This window comes from Syzygium oleosum, unplaced genomic scaffold, assembly GCF_021117445.2.
Source record: "Syzygium oleosum isolate NSW1041296 unplaced genomic scaffold, Sole_v2.1 Sole_v2.07, whole genome shotgun sequence".
Taxonomy (NCBI): Eukaryota; Viridiplantae; Streptophyta; class Magnoliopsida; order Myrtales; family Myrtaceae; genus Syzygium; species Syzygium oleosum.
This window is the reverse complement of record NW_026607491.1, coordinates 7,259,915-7,273,786: the sequence shown is the minus strand read 5'-3', so window position 1 is coordinate 7,273,786 and position 13,872 is coordinate 7,259,915. Positions and strand designations below refer to the sequence as shown.

The 13,872-nt window shown below is 43.7% G+C and overlaps 2 protein-coding genes and 2 pseudogenes across 3 annotated transcripts; all 4 read right to left on the bottom strand.

Annotated features, from left to right (window-relative positions):
* Positions 1-3,892: 3,892 nt before the first annotated feature.
* On the bottom strand, positions 3,893-8,091 carry LOC115665987 (probable xyloglucan endotransglucosylase/hydrolase protein 32). Its single transcript, XM_030587793.2, has 4 exons — positions 7,829-8,091; positions 5,321-5,424; positions 4,919-5,037; positions 3,893-4,019 (listed from the first exon to the last, which is right to left on the bottom strand). Exons 1-4 carry the CDS (start codon positions 8,058-8,060, stop codon positions 3,893-3,895), a joined length of 582 nt encoding a protein of 193 aa, XP_030443653.2. The 5' UTR covers positions 8,061-8,091.
* Positions 8,092-8,532: 441 nt separating this feature from the next.
* Positions 8,533-11,590, bottom strand: LOC130138639 (omega-amidase, chloroplastic-like; annotated as a pseudogene).
* On the bottom strand, positions 9,924-11,321 carry LOC130138561 (flap endonuclease 1-like). 2 transcript variants are annotated; one of them, XR_008816913.1, is made up of 6 exons: positions 10,948-11,321; positions 10,772-10,830; positions 10,508-10,567; positions 10,354-10,407; positions 10,052-10,117; positions 9,942-9,970 (listed from the first exon to the last, which is right to left on the bottom strand). XR_008816913.1 is itself a non-coding variant. In XM_056312887.1 (5 exons), exons 1-5 carry the CDS (start codon positions 11,023-11,025, stop codon positions 10,114-10,116), a joined length of 255 nt encoding a protein of 84 aa, XP_056168862.1. In that variant the 5' UTR covers positions 11,026-11,321; the 3' UTR covers positions 9,924-10,113. The 2 variants fall into 2 exon arrangements, 1 of the variants encoding a protein (XP_056168862.1); XM_056312887.1 differs by having other exon boundaries at positions 9,924-10,117.
* Positions 11,591-12,802: 1,212 nt separating the features above from the next.
* Positions 12,803-13,872, bottom strand: part of LOC115676570 (callose synthase 3-like) — a 58,360-nt pseudogene continuing 57,290 nt past the window's right edge.

Sequence of the window (13,872 nt, the reverse complement as noted above, 5' to 3'; positions counted from 1 at the left end):
TTGCAGCAGCGGCGAGGGAGCCCTCGCCGCTGCTGCCGCCAACCCACCACCGCCGGCGGTGGTGGGCGCAGTGGTCGGCGAGGGTCGCCGGCCCTCGGCCGGGCCCGGCGACCCTCGCCGAGCCCGGGAGGGCCGGATCCGGCGACCCTCACCGAGCCCGGCCGAGGGTCGGATCCGGCGAGGCGAGACCTCGCCGTTGCGACCCGCGACGGCGAGGTCCGGCCTCGCCTCGCCCGAGCGAGGCGAGGCCGCACCTCACCGTCGCGACCCGGCGACGGCGAGGTCGGCCTCGCCTCGCCTAGCAAAGGCGAGGCCGACCTCGCCGTCGCCCGGGTCGCGACGGCGAGGTCTCGCCTCGCCGGGACGAAGGCGAGGCCAAACCTCGCCGTTGCCCGGGTCGTGACGGCGAGGTCTCGCCTCGCCCGGCGAGGCGAGGCCGCGCCGCCGTCACGACCCGTGCGACGGCGAGGTTGGCCTCGCCGCCCAGCCAAAGGCGGCGAGACCTCGCCGTCGCCTAGGTCGCGACGGCGAGGTCTCGCTTCGCCGGATCCGGCCCTCGCTGGGTCTCAGCGAGGTTCGCCGGGCCCCGGCCAGGGGCCGGCGACCCTCGCCGACCACTGCGCCCACCACCGCCGGGCCTTCCCGACGGTGGTGGGTTGGCGGCAGCAGCGGCGAGGGCTTCCTCGCCGCTGCTGCAAGCGTTTTTTTTTTTTAATATAATTTAATTTTTTTTTTTAAAAAGTACACGTAAGTGGGCTAAACGGTGTCGTTTTTGGTTTTTAATGCTGACTGGACCTCTCCGGCGAGCCGTGTCAGCGCCACATCGGATTTCCGGCAAGCCACGTCAGCATTGGCAATAAAGTGATCGATTTTCAAAAAAGTTGCCACCAAAGTGATCCGAAAAAAAGTTATGGCACCAAAGTGATCGCCGTACACAAGTTATGGCACTTCTAGTGTACTTTTGCCCATTTATAGGCATCTAACGTCATGGGCCACAATTTGAAGTGATGTGAGCACTTATTCCTGAAATATTTGGACATACATCTATTACATGTGAAGTCACTTGATCTCAATCGTTAGATCATATGAGTCTTATATGAAACCTACTTGATGTAACACCGTTAATATGCTCTGGACTTCTTAATTCAACTACAAAATCAAGTCAATTAAGTTTATTCGGTCAAAGAAAAGTCTGCTATATTTGAAAGTAAACAATAGTGGTATAACTTTTTTTTATTGAAAGTATTGAAGTAACAAATCAAAAAGCAAAAAATCAGAATGGTTGTAGTTCATAATCTTCTACAAATCAGCATGAAAAATAAGACAGCAAGTAGAGTATTCACGAGCAAATCAGAAAAGATCTCCAAATAATCAATTCGTTGATACTCTACTTGATGTGTTATCTTCACGCTGATTTATAGAAGATTATGCACCGCAACAATTTTGATTTTTTGTCTTTTTGATTTGTCACTTCAATAGTTAGTCTATGCTCCGTGGACATCTTCTGGGCAGAAGTTTATAATGTATTAGCGTAAGTAATCAGCAACCCCTGAGGTCACGAAATATTCAAGAACCTCTTGATAAAAAGGACTAGCTCAATATAAAGTTAAACACAAGCCGGCATATGCCCCATTGATTATGAATTTGGATAAGAAAATTCAACAACCTTTTAATTTGTCAATTTCACATCGTGGGCTTCAATAAGGACAACGACTTTTGCAGTTTCGTTGAATTGAACTTCCACTGACTGGCTCAACACGATCGAGTGTTTTTCTTATGTGGCTTAGGAAAAACACGAGAGGTGTGCATATTAGCGAAATTACCAAAAAAGTCCTAGATCTATTGCATTTGCGCCAATTTAATCCTAAATTTTTTTATTGTGCCAATTAAGTCTTAAACATTTTCATATTTTGCCAATTGAGTCTATCCGGCCAATTTTGATTGGAAATCGCTAGCCTTCTTACGTGGCACGGCCGGTGCTCCGTGGATAGTTTCTAATAATATATTTAATAACTTTTTTCTTTTTTTTTTTCTTTACCTTAATTTTTTTTTTTTGGATTGAGGACTGGTAGGGTTGCCAGCTAACCCTTGCTGGCCACAAGCCAGGTCCGGGATGCCCTTGCCGGCCATAGGCGTGGGAGTCCCAGCCCTCGCCCGATCTGGGGTGTCGCGGCCCTCGCCATCTAGGCTAGGGGCTGTGCGCTCTCGCTTTGGCTAACGAGGGCGTCACGGCCCTCGCCCAGGCCCTCACCGGGGCCGCGATGCCCTCGCCTAGTGTCAGCGAGGGTCGCCAGCAACCCCTGTCGGCCCTCAGTCCAAAAAAAAGTAAAAAGAAAAAGAAAAGAAAAAAACTAAAAAAAATTAGAAGTTTCAAAATTTATCAAAATATTATTTTAAAATGTCCGTGTCAGCTCCGGCCGTGCAACGTAGGACGGCCGTCATCCACGTTAACGATTTCTAGCAAAAATTAGCAGGATTGACTCAATTAGCAAAATGTAAAAAAGTTTAGGACTCAATTAGCACAATTGAAAAATTTAGGACTGAATTGGTACAAGTGTAATAGGTTTAGGATTTTTTTGGTAATTGGCCCTGTTGACATTCAGATGCTGTTAAGATATCTTTTTACGTTTCACTCGTTTTATTTGAAGGCTCCTCTTAACCTAACATATGACTTGTAATATTCCTTCTTAGTGCATTTGCGCATTTCTTTTTTGTATCTTGAATAAGATTTTAGACACAATCGATCCAACAACAGAATCCACATAAACAGGAGTCCTCTTTAAAATTCATCGAGAATTTTCTCTTTTTTTTATGAATTTATTTTTCTTTTTTAAGAATTTCGAATGTTTCTTTTTTTTCAATTCCTTTGGATCACAGCGTCTTTGGAACCAAAAGGCATACTCTCCAATTTTATTTTATTTTTTCAATCATGAGCATACTCTCCAATTGGTTGACCATAAAATGGTCCAAATTTCTCCATCAAAGTAAAGCTGACAGGTCTTCTAAGGGCCTTTAGATTAGTGCACGTTCGTGCGCTAGGCCCGCGTGATCGTGAGGTCGTAATTGCAAAAGTATGAAGGGGCCTCGCACTGGCAGAACTCATTATTGGGTTCATGGATATGTTCCGAAGCACTGAAGCAATGGACACGTTTGAAATGATCATTACAATCCAACCCTATTACTATAAATTATTTAACTTTATGAACCTTCTATAATGGATTTATTCTAAGAATACAACTCATGATGCAACTTTTTCATCACTCGTAAAATTTTAAAATGTATGCACATAATACATTTGATTCATGGTAAATGGATCTTATTTGAGATTCACCAGATCCAGTTTTTCAAATGCAAGCTATATTCAAATTGAAATGTTTCCATGTCTTTGTGTTCATGGGGATCGTTCATCCCAAGGGATAATTGTCCAATCAATCTTAAACTTATTGTACAGCTTCTAATTCAGTCTTAAATTTTCAATTTTACCAATTTAATCCTAAATATTTGCAAGAAATTCCAATATAATCCTTTTGTCCAATTCTCGTAGAAAATCACAGGCGCGGCGATATGCCACATAGAATGGCTGGCGATGCTTGGACCGCCACATCCGGCGCAAACTAGTCGGAATGACTGCTTTGAATTTTCGCATAAAGATTTATGACTAATTTAGCAAAATTAAAAAATTCATAACTGAATGACATCCGTTCAAAGGATTTGATACTGATTAGTTAATTTTCCCTTCATCTCAATCCAATCTTTTATTTCCTCACAAAGGTGAACAAAAGGATTTTTTTTTCTTTTTTTTTTTTTTGGCTAACTAAAGTTTAGCTAAATGGCAGATATGTGATTGGATACATAGCTCTAGTTCCACCGCTTGGAAAATCATTGCAATAGGTTAAGGAGAGGGAAAGAAGAAGACCCACATGATCTCACTAGGTGTCCATAAAATGGCATAGTTGTGGAAATCTTTAGTGGGATCGAACCAGAGGTAAAACTTCATCTCTTTTCCGATGATGTTTCCAAGGGGTGTCAATGGGCCGGTTCGGGTCGGGTTTTCATGATACCCGACCCGACTCGAAACACCTGACATGCTTGCTTGACTCGATCCGAAACAAGACCCGAACAGAATATTGCTAAGTGATGGAGACGGGTCGGGTCGGGTCGGTTCGGGTCAGGTTCCGTGTTTCAAACAATGAAGTAGCAGTAGGGGTTCGTCCCAAATCTTTGCCACATCGTCGCCACGCTCTCGTGCTCCCAGTGCTCCTTCCGGCGCCCGTCGGCTTCGGATCGATCGGAGAAATCGAATCTAAGATCATGAAGGCAGGAGGCGCCTCATCACTTCAACCGACGAGGAGAGGCGGTCGAGCTCGTCCATCATGACGGCGAGGTCGTCGTCGATGCAGCGGGAGATGAGGGCGTCGAGGTCGGAGTCGGGGAGCTGGTACTTGAGGGCGAAGGGGGGCGCGACGGCGAGGGTGGGGGAGAGGGGGGAGGCGGCCGCGGAGGCGCGGTCGACGGTGACGATGCGGGTCTCGCCGCCGTGGTAGAAGAGGGACTTGGAGTGGGGGCGTGGGGCCACGCCTACGCTGTAGCTGCACATGAGGCGGAGCTTCGAGGAGGCGGAGGGTCGCGGCGGCGGCGGCTCCATCGCGGCGAAGAGAGACGTGGAAGAGAGATTGCAAAAGAGATCGCAGAAGAGGTGAGAGAGGGAGAGAGATGTGGAAGAGAGATGTAAGGGTTTCTTGTTTGGGTTGGGCTTGGGTACCCAAACCTAATAATTCAAAACAATACCCAAATATTTCTATTGTTACCCAAACAAGTTAAGACCTAACCCGACCCAATACGAAAATTTCCTGTTCGGGTCTGTTCGGGTCGGGTCGGGTCGTGTTTGGGCGGGTTTGTTTGACACTCCTAGTTTCCATCACCACTTCCTCTGACGAAGACGTTGGTCTGAAGAGTGTAAGCCTTGTCTGGTGTTGTTCCCAGAAACTCGATATCGATCTCGTCATGGTTGCCTGGGTGGGCTTCATTGTTGGAGAGCTGATGGTATCCAAAAATTCATTAATAACTCAGAAACACTTTCTAAGGTATATTTCCCAATACTCTTACTATAATACTGTCCTTGTGGATAGAAGAAGGAGATTTAGAAGCTGCACATAAGCTTCAGCAGTATAACCAGGTTGATATTTCTTGTTTCCTTTTATCGGATTAAAGTTGAGTTGCGTAAAAGCTGCCTCATGCATTTTGATATCTATTTTTAGGAGAAAAAATTGAAAAAAAAAAAAAAAAAAAAAGAGGAGGGATGTGTTATGCTAGCTCTTACGTAGAAAGAGGTAACAACACCAGCAGTATAACCGGGTTGTAGCTTGATGGATGCACTGAAATAACCAGATTGATATTGGTGAAGAGACTTAAATCCGCTTCCCGCTTCCAAGAAAGAAAAAAAAGGAGCTAAAGTTAGTCCATCATAAGGTCAAATAGATTCTAAATAATAAGCAATAGACTGAAATTTAAGAAGCTGTTTCTAAATCACTGTATACAAATAATTGAAAGTACATTAAATAAGGTGCACTATCTAAATATGCTATCATACTGGGTCTAATTTTTCATAAAATATTGCGGGAGGCATGTCCAACTGCTCTTAAGACCTACACAGTTGAAAGAATGCATCGCTTGATACTTATATACTCCAACGCTCCCCCTAATGTGTAGATTGGAGTTCTATTTATGATTAAAGCGTGGAAACATATAATAGGGAAGGTAAATAGGGACCTGAAATGAATTGAAGTCAGGATTTCATACTCTAATACATGTAATTCTAAAAGTTTAAACTGTTAAAATAAGACTTAGATAAATAAATGGGAAAAGTGTCAGAAAAGTCCTAAACCTTTTCATTTGTGCCAATTTAGTCATAAATCTTTTTTTGGTGTCAATTTAGTCATCAACCTTTTGTCTTTGTGCCAATTCATTCCTTCCGGATAATTTTGACCGGAGATGGCTGATGTGGATGCCGGCTGGCCTACGTGGCACCGTCGACGATGACGTTGATAACTTTTAATAATATTTTAATATTTTCGAATTTTTTTAAATTTGTTTCTTTTCTTTTTTCCTTTTCTTTCTTTTTCTTTTTTTTTTCTTTCCCTTTCTTATTCCTCCAGCCAGTCGCCGGCCTCTGGTGAGCCCTGCCGGCCATTAGCGAGGCCCGCCCTCGCTAGCGACAGCGATGGCAAAGACAAGCCTCGAGCTGGGCTGGGCGAGGCTCGCCCTCGCCGAATCTGGCGAGGGTCAAGCCTCGCCCTCCATGGGTGAGGCCCGACCTCGCCAGATCCGGCGAGGTCGTGCCTCGCCCAGCCCAGCGCGAGGCCTCTCTCATGGCCATCCGGCGAGGGCTTGAGCCTCGCACTGGGCTGGGCGAGGCTCGCCTTCACCATCGCTGGGGAGGGCTAGCCTTGCCAGTGGCCTACGGGGCTCGCAAGAGGCCGGTGAGGGAAATTGTCGACCCTGGCCTCCAGCCGGTCGTCAGTCCGGCGACCAGTTGGAGGAAGAAGAAAGGGAAAGAAAAAAAAAAGAAAAAGAAAAGAAAAAAAGAAAAAAGTTCAAAAAATATTAAAATATTATTAAAAGTTGTCCACGTCATTGCCGGCGATGCCACGTAGGCCGGCCGGCATCCACGTCAGCGTTATCCGACCAAAATTAGCCAGAATGACTGAATTGACACAAAGACAAAAGATTTAGGACTGAATTGGCACCAAAAAAAGGTTTAAGATTGAATTGGTACCAAAAAATGGTTTAGGACTAAATTGGCATCAAAGCAAAAGGTTTAGGACTTTTCTGACACTTTTCCGTAAATAAATGTATACCGACAATTTGGAGCAGGCTTATAATTATCAGAAACCTTGTGATATCTAAGTCATGCCACAACACTGGTATAAAACACTAGCAAAGAAATGAAGATGAGGAGAGCTGAACTAGTGGGGAAAAGTGTTGAAAAAGTCCTAAATCTTTTGCATCGGTGCCAATTTAGTCCTAAACCTTTTGCCTTTGTGTCAATTCAGTCATTCCAACTAATTTTGGCCTGATTTTGGTGACATGGACGCCGGCCGGCACGCATAGCATCGCTGGCACTTACGTGGACAATTTTAAATAATATTTTAAAAAATTTTAGATTTTTTATTAATTTTTATGATTATTTTTTCTTCTTTTCTTTTCTTTTTCTTTTTCCTTTTGAACCTTTTGGCTGGCCACCGGCCATGGCAGGGTTGGCCGCCGTCGCCCGGGCGAGGCCGCCGTCGCCCGTCACAGGCAAAACCGTGTCTCGCCTCACCTAGGCGAGGGCGTCCTCGGTGGGCGAGGAAGTCCCCAGCGAGGGTCGGCCTCGCCCAAGCCAAATCGGGCAATATAGGCCCTCGCCGGATCTGGCCTGGATAAGACCGACCCTCGCCGAGGACTTCCTCGCCTAGGCGAGGGCTCCCCTCGACGAGGACACCCTCGCCCAGGCGAGCCGTGGCCCGGCCTCGCCTGTGGCAGGCAACGGCGGCCTTGCCCAGGCGAGGCCAGCCAATGGCCAAAACGTTCAAAAGGACAAAGAAAAAGAAAAGAAGAAAAAAATCAATAAAATATTAAAATATTATTTAAAAATGTCCACGTCAGCGCGGCGATGCCACGTGTGCCGGCCGGCGTCCACGTCACCAAAATCCGATCAAAATTAGCCAGAAGGACTGAATTGGCACAAAGACAAAAGGTTTATGACTTAATTGGCACCAAAAAAGGTTTAGAACTAAATTGGCATCAATGCAAAAGGTCTATGACTTTTTCAATACTTTTCCCGAACTATTGTCAAGAAAGATTGTCAACGAGCCTTGGTCTAGACTTTGGTGCTGAGGGCCCCAAAGGTTTCTAAACCTTTGATCAAACCCTATGGAGCCAAACCCTGAGCTTGGATAGTAGCCAGGTGAAGGTGGACCTTGTGCACTTGTGGAAGGACTAGTGATACCAATTATAATGAGAATGATGGGAAGAGAGAAATGGAGTGACTTGAAGAGGAAAAAAAAAGGCAGAGACATGATCCTTAGATTAGGTTTTAAGATAAGAGAGTGAGAGGGTATTAGATGGAGCATGGCAACAATGTGGAGTGGGTATAAATATAGAAAGAGAGATGGAGAGAGAGAGAGGTGTGATGGAATCCCCACGTTAGCATAGGGTGATAAGGTGGTTAATGGGAGCTATAGATGGAGACAAAATAGGTAGGGTTTTGATATGGTCTGGAGTAGGGGTGAGCGGTTCCAGGTTCCGGTTCGGTTCCGCTTGGAACCTGGAACCTACCCTCGGGTACAGGTTCCTCATTTTTTGGAACCTGGAACCTACCCGTCAGAACGTGGAACCTAGAACCTACCCTGTCACAGGTTCCAGGGTCGGTTCCAGGTTCCAAAAGGTTCTTTTTTTTAATTTCTTTTTTAATTAAACAAAACGAAAATAAACGCAACAATGACTAGGTATTAAAAAACAATATTTCGCTTAGTAGAAAGGGGATATTATCTAACAACCTAGATCCATTTATGCAGAATAGAAAACATCAAGAGTTCAGCATCATATAACTTTATTATCAATGGATCAGTGCAAATATAATTAGTAGAATGATATTGTCAATAAAAGGCCAATTAGCAACACCAATAGCAAACCTCATTAATCTAGGAAAGAAACTTAAAACAATATAATAGTGGAGGAGGCAAAAACTAGCTAATTTGGAATCAATATTGCAAAGAGATATCTTCTATACAAAAAGCAATAGAGGACATATCGCAATGTTGTAAAAGCATTTATACAGCTAAGCCCCCTTTGTGCAAGGCTTACTTTGCTGATGTTCAACTTAAAAATCATTGGAAGGGATAAAACGAAAATAAATCAAAGGAAAACAATCCAAAGGTCCACCACTTAAGACATACATGTTTACTGTCAGAAATCTTCTTACTTTCGAATCGCATAGACTGGGCGGTGGCAGCCCCAAAGACCAAGATGCGATAACATTGTAGGAAATGCAAAATAGACGAAGAGGAAACAAAACCTACCTCTTGCAGCATAAATCATTGCCAATTCCCCGAAACCGAATATCATAAATGTATGCCTATACCAATACGTCCAACGTCCGCATAGAGCCAAAAAGAAAAGAAAAGAAAAGAAAACAACTCAAACAACAAATAGACTAGAAGACTCAGGCAACTAAATGTTCCATACATAGTTACTTAAGGAAAGAAAAGTTACCTTGTGGTGCTTGGCTTTCAGCACTCCAATGGAACCAAAAACACAGCAAGCGTTGTACAATCGATCACCACATCTTTCTGGGATTGAACTGCCCACTATGGTAACCTTCAAGGCCTTAGCAGCTTCAAATAACATAGCAGTTGAAGGAGATGAACCTCCATCAATGTCCTCAGCATAAATAGGGAAGCTATCATTTGAATAGGGACTGTTCCATATTTCCTGGCACAGAGTCAACAAAACCATGAGGCAAGCTACGTGATTTTTCCCTCCTTTTATAGAACGGCGCAGGCTGCAAATATGGCTGATTTTACTGGAAGCCAAAGCTTGCAGTATAAAAACATAGCAATTACATAAGCATCAATAAGAACTTAGCCACAGAAAGTCACCCAAAACTGATGAAACGAACACGTGCCTACTCAAGATGCTTTTATCCATTCTTTCTTCTAGTGCACGCCTTCACAAAAGGGCATTTGATAAGGTATACAAAGTTCTTGTAAGCCATAAATTTCCCATTTTGCAATCAGGAGGCACATCCAAACTTTCCGCAGCTACACGAAATCATGCAAAAAAAAAATGTCATTTCCATAGAGTTAGATGATTGGATTATCATGAGATAACAATGAATTATTCTAAATCAGAAGATGATCAACCAGGAAGATAATGCCTTTCCAGCTTTTCAAAGAGCAGCACATTGTGCCTCTGCTTCTGAAGGGGCCTGACATACATAAACTGAATCTGGTATCTAACATTTTTGTTACGAATAAAGAAGAATGAACTTCTCAGACAGAATAGTAACCTCAACTACTGGGATACCCATAAGTCTCAATAGTTTTTTGCAGTCTTCATTGTGCTGTTGTGTCACCTGCAATGGTATCAAAGCCATGTACCACATGCGCACACATATCTGGTTAGCTACATAGATAGGTTTTTCTGGAAAACAGAGACAACATCAAACTTCTCATCGAATAGAACTAAAATATCGCACAGTAAGGAAGTGATCAAAACAAAGACAAACCTTCACATTTAAGGTAACTAAACGTATTCATAGACAATTAAAAAAAAAACGAGAGAAGAGAAGGCTACATAATAATAAAGTACCATTGTGCGAGCTCTTGCTTCTTCAAATCAGGAGGTTTACCATCAAATACGTAGCTATCATAATAACATAAAGTATAATTCAGAGAAGCACAAACTTCATTCTTCTTAGCATTCTATCCCAATGAAAACATAGGAGGTAAAGAAAAAAGCTTACACTGGCTGTATCCCTGCTTCCAACAGCCTAATCGTTCGGTAATGCATGCCTTGCAGATGACTACATGAGACGACAAATCAAAAAGCAGCTCAAAGTCAACACTTCCCAAGAACAAATATCACATGGCAAGTACAAAATAATGTGACACGTCGATCTCATATACATAAACCCCAGTCCAAGCAATAACAACTGAAGCATCAAAACAGAAACTCGAGCAAAGTGGATTATCATTTCCATGGAGTATTCCGATGCCATTAGTGGTACCTGGTGACTTGACCAGCCTCATTGGTGAGCATCTGAGTCCTCTTCCTCCCAACCACAACCTGATCCCCCAATCAAAGACCAAAAAAAACCCCCAACACTCAAAATCCAAATCCCCGCCAACACCGAAACACACAATCAATCAGGAACATCAACTCATAAAAAGCAAAGCACTTAACGAGGAACTGATAGATGCTCAGGCTGGCATCGACGGCGATCCTCCGGCCGAAGTAGCTCTCCAGCTTTTGCTCCCTCATCGCCTTAGGGGCATTGTCCGCCAGTAGCTTCGTCAGCCCCTATCGAAATCAACGGACGACTCAATCAACAATGAAGAAGAGGGAGGTGGAACTACCTTGATGCCCATTTTCGGAAAGAAAAAAAAATTTCCCGAATCTCGTCGCGAGCATGGGCAATGTTCCTCTCTTTATCCGCCGTCACCGAAAGTTGGCATAGCCCGATCTGAAACTGAAACCACACCACCCAAAGAAAAGACGTCAAATTTCGAGGTCGCATCGATGATCGAAGTCGAGGGGTTCGAGCCCATGCCTTGGCGAGGGGAGGAGTGGGCAGAGGGAGCGCGGGCGTCAACTGACGCTTACTCTTTCCTTGCTCGCTCCCTTCTTGCGCCTCCAGCCACAAGCCGCTCGATTGGTCACCAAAAGAACCTAGACTCGGAAATCCGCCGTGGATGAGCCGGACCGTGGTTGATGAAGACAGAGGAAGAGCCGAGGCGGACGCCGAACGGAGCGAGGAGAGGCGAGAGGGTCTCGTCGAGTCGTGGGTGTGGGGAGTGGGAGAGAGGGTGCAACGGAGGAGCAACCGAGAGAGAAATTTGTGAAGAAAAGTTAGGGTTTTTATTTTTTACTGGGAAGAGCGTCGGTTCGGCCGGTTCGGTTCTGGTTCCTTCCTGCCCCGCCTGTAACCGAGAACCGGAACCGGAACCGAACCGCGGTTCCTAAAAATTGGAACCGAGAACCGAACCGCTCACCCTAGAACCGGAACCGAACCTTACCCATCGGTTCGGTTTTTCGGTTCCCGGTTCTACCCTGGAACCGTGCTCACCCCTAGTCTGGAGTAAAAAATCTATGTTTCGTGTTCCTTCACTCTTTCCCAACCATCAAATATTATATTAGGATAACGACGTAGCGAGCCAAAGGTAAATGTACATTTAGGTTTCTCTCTGAAATTATTTTTCCAAGTGACGCAACAATTTCATCTTGAATTCTTAGGTAAGCTGATCATTCTATTTTTATGTCTCACTTGTTCCAACATATCAAATTAAAAAGGAGTTCTAATAAAATTTCTAAGCTAGTATTTCTCTAAGTATGTTTTGTGCTATAAAACAAGGGTTGTTCACACCTAGGGTCCCAAAGAAAAAAAGTACATAAATTGTTGTCTAAACTCATTCTATCCCATTGAAAAAACACACACACACATACATACATTAAAAAATATATAGATCTACACTAGATACTATAAAAGACATGTCCCTTGTATCACGCTCGATTCTATCTACGACTTCGTTCGTGAAGGTTAGTAAAGAGCAATCTATCTATGGCATAGCAGATATAACTATGAAAGAGTTAGGTCAACGCTCCAAACAGTTGCACAAACTCAGACCACTGTATCCGAGGCCCTCGTTGACCTTTTTTGCTCATATATTGATACACGTATCTACATACAAAATGTTGAATCGATGAGTCATACATATATGAATCAAACTTCTTATGCTTAAGCTTAGCCAGTACATATTAGACAGAAACGGGCAAACAGCCGTAGAACCTGGGTCGTGATTCTGTAATCCCTATATATATTCCGCTCGAGATGGAAAAATGTACATCGCAAAGATTTTTTCGGGTACCGTATATATCAAATAATGGCCCCATGAGCTAGCTTAAATTATTATGAACATAATAAAAGACGAAACAGTACCTGAAAATGGTACGTGCCCTCGTTATATTATCGAGAATGGAAAGACAAAACTTAGGAAATTAACAAAAATAACAAGAACATGCCATCGAATTGAAGATGCAATGCACCGTGCGGATTTTCCCTGAATTTATATTGTAGGGGAAAAGAGGCAATACATTAGTCGTAGCACAGACACAATGTTACGATACATACATTGGAATACAAATTAAATCACGTATATGTCCCGGCTTTTAGGGTTATGCTGTGGGAAAATTCAAACACGAAACTTACGCTTGTCCGCACATGTTGGAAGTGCGTAAATAGCACACCGTAGGTGCACATCCAGATGACGATGTATGATCAAGTATGAAATGTTGTGTATTGTTTTTGAGCAATCGAGCTCTCTAAAAGAATAACCCCTCAAAACTTTTGTTTAGCCATGGTATGTTTCTCTTTCGTCACTCGTTCATGTTAGAGGACTGCTCCTCATCTTTCCTTTGTCCACCAAGAATACGCGAAATCTGCAAGCCTCTGCCAAATGCTTGGGTGAAGAGCATACGGCTCTGGAATTCTGAGAAAAATGGAAACCAAGCCAGGAATGCAACTGGAGTGAACAGAAAGAAACCCATAACGATCTCGTAACCATGGGCAAGAGTCTTAACTGTTCCCCAAATTCCAAGCTCGTCGACAAGAGGTCTGCAAGCTTGTGCAATCTGGGTAAAGCTAAGCACGCAAAGTCATCACTCAAATGTAAATTCGGAATAATAAAAGAAGCTTAACATGAAGCGAAATGCAAATGCAATACCCACAAGCAGTTTCAAAATTAAAAAGTGAGACCAACCAGCAGAATCACCACATCTATGTAATAATGACAAGCATTCGTGCTTTACCCTCCATAATAACCAAACTATAAAAAGACAAAAATTTGTGAATTGTATATATAGTCCAAAAGAATAAGGGCAAGAGAGTAGCGTCACTAACCAAAAGCATTCCCCAACCCATCAGCATGGAAGCAAGAACGCAAGCCATTACGTATTGCAGTGTCACGTCGGTGGGTGCAATTAATGTAACTAAAATGGCTACAAAAGTCAAGAACATAAATCCCTTGATTAGATGGATGACAATATCAGCCCCGACTTTTCTTTGTTCATAAGAAATGATCTGCAAAATACAACGAAGAACGTTATACAACA